The sequence below is a fragment of the Halyomorpha halys genome, unplaced genomic scaffold (assembly GCF_000696795.3).
Source record: "Halyomorpha halys isolate HHAL.00 unplaced genomic scaffold, Hhal_1.1 Scaffold171.1, whole genome shotgun sequence".
NCBI classification, from domain to species: domain Eukaryota; kingdom Metazoa; phylum Arthropoda; class Insecta; order Hemiptera; family Pentatomidae; genus Halyomorpha; species Halyomorpha halys.
In genome coordinates, this window is record NW_027115842.1 from 293,749 (window position 1) to 301,034 (window position 7,286).

General features: G+C 28.3%; 1 protein-coding gene across 2 annotated transcripts in view; it reads right to left on the reverse strand.

Annotated features, from left to right (window-relative positions):
- Positions 1 to 5,990: 5,990 nt before the first annotated feature.
- The window catches only part of E(Pc) (Enhancer of Polycomb), a 44,030-nt gene continuing 42,734 nt past the window's right edge, over positions 5,991 to 7,286 (reverse strand). For both annotated transcript variants that reach the window (XM_067052809.1, XM_014417897.3), the window contains exon 12: positions 5,991 to 6,375. In XM_067052809.1, the coding sequence (XP_066908910.1) occupies positions 6,300 to 6,375 (76 nt within the window). In that variant the 3' untranslated portion in view covers positions 5,991 to 6,299. The remainder of the gene's footprint in view (positions 6,376 to 7,286) is intronic.

A 7,286-nucleotide genomic window follows, 5' to 3' on the forward strand; every position in this document is an offset into this window, starting at 1 on the left:
TAATAGTTTTGAGACTCAACTATCAATAAAACAATTTCTAATAATGGTCATGAATTATAATTTTTTTTTTATTCATTTCGGAAAACATTTTACTATGTCAATTTCATCCCTCGTTATAGGTTAACTTTTTTAATAGATCAACATAATGTATCCTGTTTCAAAGTGCTTATGAAAAGTAAGTGAGAATATAATCCTCCATTATTGGAAGAAGATAATCCGGGTGGCGGTCAATAAAGGTTTCAAAATAGTAACAAAAAACTATTTATTGTTAAACAACATTTTGCCCCACTTTGCAGGGCTGATAAGAATCTCAATTGACATCAGAACTTGATTCTTATCAGCCCTGCAAAGTCGGGTAAAATGTTGGTTAACAATAAATAGTTTTATTGGAAACCTTTATTGACCGCCAACCAGACTATCTTCCTCCAAAATAATCCTCCATTATTAGATTAATTTTTATTAATATATTCTTGTTTGAGAGTGGTTTAGTTTATTTAAAAACAATATTTGATCCTTTTTCTCAAATTTATTCTTTTTTAAAACCTTCCAACGTTTCGACCACTTAGGTCATTTTCAAGGATACCTTTACTTTGTTGTCATTTTCTCTTATAGAATTCTTAAAAATGCCGGCTAATTGCCTTTGTCCCATATTATTTCTTCTGTATAATTCTTTCCTAAATTTAAAATTTATAAAAATAAATGCCTTGATAAGTTATTGATAGTAAAATACAAAAATTTTGAAGAATTAATACAAATATGAAAAAGATAGTGAGGGTTGCAGTCAAAAAAGAAGAACAAAATAGTTTTCAACTATTTATTGTCCGACGTTTCGCCCCACTTTGTATGGCTTCATCAGGGCTGTTTAAGACGATAGGCTAAACAGACAACAACCTTCTTTTTGACCACAACCCTGACCATCTTCTTCATATTTTAAATTATACGGTCAACTATATATATATATATATATTTATATATAGGAGTAATACAAATTATTAATAAATGCTGCAGTAACAAATAGGTTTATTTTAACTGCGTTACATTGACTTGGGCATAATAACCTGCAAATTTTAATAAGTGTTAGGCGGTGATACCAAAATTAAGATATGGAAATTTTATTTAATAATATGTACATATATACTTGACCATATAATTTCAAATTATGAAGAAGGTGGTTAGGGGTGTTATCAATAGAGAACAAAAATAGTTAAAACTATTTATTTGCTGACATTTCGCCCCACTTTGTAGAGCTTCATCAGGTCAAAAAAGATATAAAAACCACTAAAAATATTTTTACATAGTAAGATAACAAAATACAAAAAGGTAAATTAAGGAAGGGTTAAAATTATATTAAAATAAGTGAATTTAAAGTTTGCAAATGTTAATGATAGAAAGAAAAGTGGTTAGTACAAATTTTAAATTTAGGAAAGAATTATAAAGAAGAAATAATATGGGACAAAGGCAATTAGCCGGCATTTTTAAGAATTTTAGTAGAAAAGCAATCATCTGAAAGAATAAAGGTTATGAAATTATGCCCTAATAAAGTTTAAAAAATTAATTATTATTATAAGTAATAAAAATTCTTTTTATATAATTAATAAATAAAATTATCAAAATAGACTGAACCTTTTTATATTAAAAACGTATTACATTTCTAATGTTTCGACCAATCCGGCCAGCATCAAGGCCAATCTAATAAAACAACAACTTTAATTATGACTTATAGTCAACAGTACCAAAACATTATTAAATAAATTATGAAGATGGTCAGGGGTGTGGTCATGAGAGAACAGAAATAGTTAACAACTATTTATTTACCAATGTTTCGCCCCACTTTATAGATCTTCAGCAGGGCTAAAAATATACAAAAACAACTAAAAATATTTTGATATAGTAAAATAACAGGATACACAATACATCTTCCTACAATCTACTTCATATGGTCAACTATCTTCTTCCAAAAGAAATAAAATAGTATTAATATAAAATAAACAATGATAAGAGTATAAAAAATTGCACAAACTATAAGGTTAAAAATGAACAGGAGATGCAATAACATATTTTTTTAACCTTATAGTTTGCGCAATTTTTTATATTCTTATCATTGTTCATTTCATATATCTGTCACCTCAATGAATATGTGGTTAAGTCGAATTTTGGCCAAAATGAGTTAAGTGGTCTAAGAGAATCACAGAGGCAACATCTTCATTGTGCATAAGTGTCTAAGTCAGTTAACGTTTTAAAACAGAGTTATTGCGATGTGTTTTTTTCAACAGTCGGTGAACAATTAGTTAACTGTATTATCTAATTAGTGATAAGACATATCAAATTGGTGTAAAACAAGTAACAAGTTACCAACGTTTTGGAAATTTTGATGATTTACCACAAACACCTGATTTTACATAAATGTTTAACTTTAAAAGTTGTCCCCTGAAAAGTAAGGAATTTTGACTTAACCACATATTCACTGGGGTTACAGATATATACACTATTTTATTTCCTCTTTTCTTTCATTTGTATATAATTTTTTTTTCACTTATTTTAATATAATTTTAACCCTTCCTTAATTTACCTTTTTGTATCTTGTTATCTTACTTCGTAAAAATATTTTTAGTGGTTTTTATATCTTTTTAGACCTGATGAAGCTCTACAAAGTGGGGCGAAATGTCAGCAAATAATTATAGTTTTAAACAAATAGTTTTAACTATTTTTGTTCTCTTTTGACCACACCCCTAACCATCTTCATAATTTGAAATTATATGGTCAATTATATATATACATATTATTAAATAAAATTTCCATACCTTAATTTTGGTATCACCGCCTAACACTTATTAAAATTTGCAGGTTATTATGCCCAAGTCAATGTAACACAGTCAAAATAAACCTATTTGTTACTGCAGCATTAATTAATAATTTGTATTACGCCTACATATAAATAGTTGAACGTATAATTTACAATATGAAGAAGATGGTCAGGGTTGTGGTCAAAAAGAAGGTCGTTGTCTGTTTAGCCTATCGTCTTAAACAGCCCTGAGGGAGCCATACAAAGTGGGGCAAAACGTCGGACAATAAATAGTTGAAAACTTGTTCTTCTTTTTGACTGCAACCCTCACTATCTTTTTCATATTTGTATTAATTCTTCAAAATTTTTGTATTTTACTATCAATAACTTATCAAGGCATTTATTTTTATCAGCTTGTCCTTCATGATGACCAGATTGGCCGAAACTTTGGACATGTAATACGTTTTAAAAAAGAAGATTGAGACTATTTGAATAATTTTTATTATTATTAATAAAACTAGCAGTCTCAAACAAGAAAGTAAAAGTATATATAAATTATTTTTTAAAGTTTATTCAAAATAAGTGTATCGTTTTCACAAAATAAAACACCGAAAATATGCATTTTTATGAATATATTTGCCTATATAAATGAAAAACGGTACATTTCGACCTCTATTTGCACGACCCTCTATAAATAACACAATTATAATTTTAAAACCACCGTGGGTAAATGAGAAACCTCTTTAAGTGAAACAAAATCCTAGATCCCTCAAGATCTAAATTATACAGAAGTACTGTAAAAAAATAAATGATTACCTCAATATAAGGTAAAAAGCTCATTTAAAGTTGAGTTATCATTCGAAGCAGGACACAAAACAACTACTTTTCAGTTATCAAGTCAGAGTCACGCTGCTTAACCCTTTTTTATTAAACCCTTAACTTGTAAATAGGCCAAACTGTGCACACTCGAGATAATTCGAGCGGCATTGTATTTTATGCTGCTATAATTTATGACACTCCAAATATAATCGATAATTGAAAATAATATGTAATAAAAAATAAATAACAATGATTTATTCTCTGAAATAATACTCTGTATATAGATTTAACCTATGTTTACATAGGCAGCTAGGTAGCCTAATAAGACCTATATCTAAAATAAAAATAAAAATTTTGGTCATTTTTGTATTTTTATCCCAAGACAATGTTCTAAATTGTGTTTTTTTTTCATAAATTTTTTTTTGGCTGGTTTGAAAAAAAAAATGCGTTAAGAGGTTAATATAAAAGAAATTAAACCAGAATTCATTGAAGCTTGGGCACTGATATTTTAAGTTTTTTTTAAATGCTAATCTCAAATAATTTCTTTTATAAATGTAGAAAAACATTGTCGTTTAAGATTCTATTTAATATTTAGTAATAAACCATAAAAGTTAGTGATAAATCACAAGTTTTATAATGAGGTGTAGATAGTTGACAGATTAATAATGGAGAGGATGGTTGGGGGGTGCGGTCAGTAAGAATATAAATTATTTATTCATGCCGACGTTTCGACCTAAGTTTGACCAACTAAAACTGATAAATATGGCCAGGATTCTCTCCTAGCCTCCCCGATGAAGACTTGAAACTCAGGTCGAAACGTCGGCATGAATAAATAATTTATGTTCTTCTTACTGACCGCAACCCCCGACCATCTTCTCCAATCACAAGTTTTATAGGAGATTGATTAAAAATACCTCAAATAAAATAAATTAGTTGACAGAAAAATAAAATATGGAATAAAAAAAATAAAACCAGTAGAGTAAGGAGCAGTTATTATTTTGTTTATTTCACTGAAATTATCTTCTAGAAAAAGATTCTCTCAATGAACCAACAGAAAATGAATATTTATAACAATATGAAATATTCACTAGTTTTACCCTTTGAAATATATATATATTTACAATTTTAAAACTTTTATCGAATTAATATCACCATAAGTTATGCAATTTTTATTTACTAAATGGATACATCAAAAAATTTTGTAATTCCTGTAATGTTTTAATAAAATAACACCCGTAACATGCCATTAACTAGGACTTGAATAAATATTACGGACAATCCTTTTCACTGTTATTAAAATTACAATAAGCGTTTTATTTTTTGCTTGCTCCGATGGAATGGTTCAGTGGAACCTCTTAAAAAGAGAGTCGACAGAACAATTCAAAAGGTGCACATTTTAAGGGGTATAAAGACAAATTCACATTGCCCCAATTATTCGATTTGTACGCACATAAAGAGTAATTACACATCTAAATATCGCCTTTTACAAAAAACAAAAAAAAAAGAAAAGAAAATATATATATCTAACTATAAAATGGAGACGGTTTCCATTCCTAGGTAAGCGTTTATCACTTTTGTATATTAAATTTGTGAAACAAAATATACAGTTTTTCCTTACAAAATCTCTTAGGCAAAAAAGTCCATAATAAGAGGGCTATGTAGGCCTGAAAGATGTCAAAGTTAAACTTCATTAATATTACTGTTTTTAAGTTGTTTTGTTTTTGGCAAAATTATTTAGATCGTCACACAACCTATACATAATACATAGTCAAAATAAAATTTTAACAAAGCATGAAAATTTTCAGTAAGATATAAATAAAACAACAAATAGAAAACTCAAGTTACAATAAATTTCATTGCAGATGTACAAGTACAGATTCATCATCACAATTTGTATTAAAATCATTAATATCACTACTATTAAAAATAATAAAAAAGTTTTGTTTACGTTCTTAATAATAATAAGAAGGATTTTCGCCAAAAATGAAGATTACTACAATAACAAAATTAAAAAAATACAAATGCTTTAAATAAAACAGAAACCTCCAGACCATTTACATTTGCCGTATATTATGATTCTGATGGTACGTAAAACGATTCTATATATCATATACACATATATACAACTATTAACAATATATTTATAATACACATATGCTCAAAAAGTTTTATGTTCAGCAAAAGCTTAATACTGAAGAAATAAATTACTGATTCCAATTCCTATTAAAGGGATTGTATATATACAAACATATACATATACATACTTGTGTATACATATATAAACATTAGGTACATAATATAAATATTTATAGTAGTTCGATTCAAAATGGGTCACATATAAACAGAAGGTATATAGAACCCAAAAGTCTCTTTGAATTTCATTTATATATACAAAATCGATTACTGGCTTTCACATCCATTTTTTTTTTAATTTTTTTTTTTTTTATCTTTTAAATAGGAATGTGAGGGACAGGGTAACAGACATCATTTAAGTGTTCAACAATCACAGACTACACTCAAAACAGTTTTACCATTTGCATATTGGATCTCTCAATATAGCAATTTAGTGCGATTAAACCTCCTTCTCAATGCATACACTTATAATGCGTAAACAAGAGATAGTAATGTATAGACACAAAAAAAAATTGATACAAGAGATTTGATAATTGACTATGATAATAAGAGTATGTTGGAATGGTCAGGTGACCTCCATCGGCTGTGTATGGACAACTGCCTCGATAACTCCGCTTCTTTTATGCACTTCGCTGCTCTCACTGCAAATCAAAAAGAACTTTCAGTTTTATTATATATTTATGGTTCACCGTATCATAAATCTATAGAAGGAGATGGAAAAGTTCAGACAAGTCAGAAAAAAAAACTAATTAACAAATAGTATCAACTAATTAAATCATACAATCAACCATACAGTTCGAAATATAGAATTTTAATATTATCTTTAAATATCAATAAACAAATATACTAACACCAATTGGGTTAAACTCAAGGCCTACGTAGTAATACAAAAAAAAAAGGAGCTCATTCCTATTTTTCAGTATTAACTATGTTATCCAATCCTGCCGTCCATTAAACATCTCTGATATTCTTCAATTTAAATCCTCAGTGCATTCCCGCAATAACCGCTCATGGCCTTCAGACTTATATGTAACTGCCCATCGAACCGTTTCTCTACCCAATGGAATTCTATTCCCTCCTTCATTCATGGTTCTAATACCCTTACAATCTTCAAATCCCGTATCTTCGACCACCTTCTGTCCACCCAATTCCGGAAGAATAACAATTGAAAGTTCCAAATAAGGTTTATAAATTTTCTGTACTTAATGTTTCAGATGTTCGTTTATAATTGTAAATGTGTAAACTAGCAGAAATTGTACCTTTCCATTTATTATTCTTAGTTTAATTATATTTGATTTTTTATCTTTTTTGTTTTCTTTTATTTATTATCCAAAATGTTTGTCATCTTATGTTTTATGATATGACATATGGTTTTATTTTATTTGTTCTATTCTTATTTTATTTTAGTACAGGACGTGGCTAGGATGACAGAGAATATAATACTTGACTCCCTGGGAATCATCCACCACCACATGCATGGAAATTAATGAGTAGGGGAGTTATCCAGAGGAGGGATGGCATGCATGCATCGCATATCTTATTTGTTGTTTTA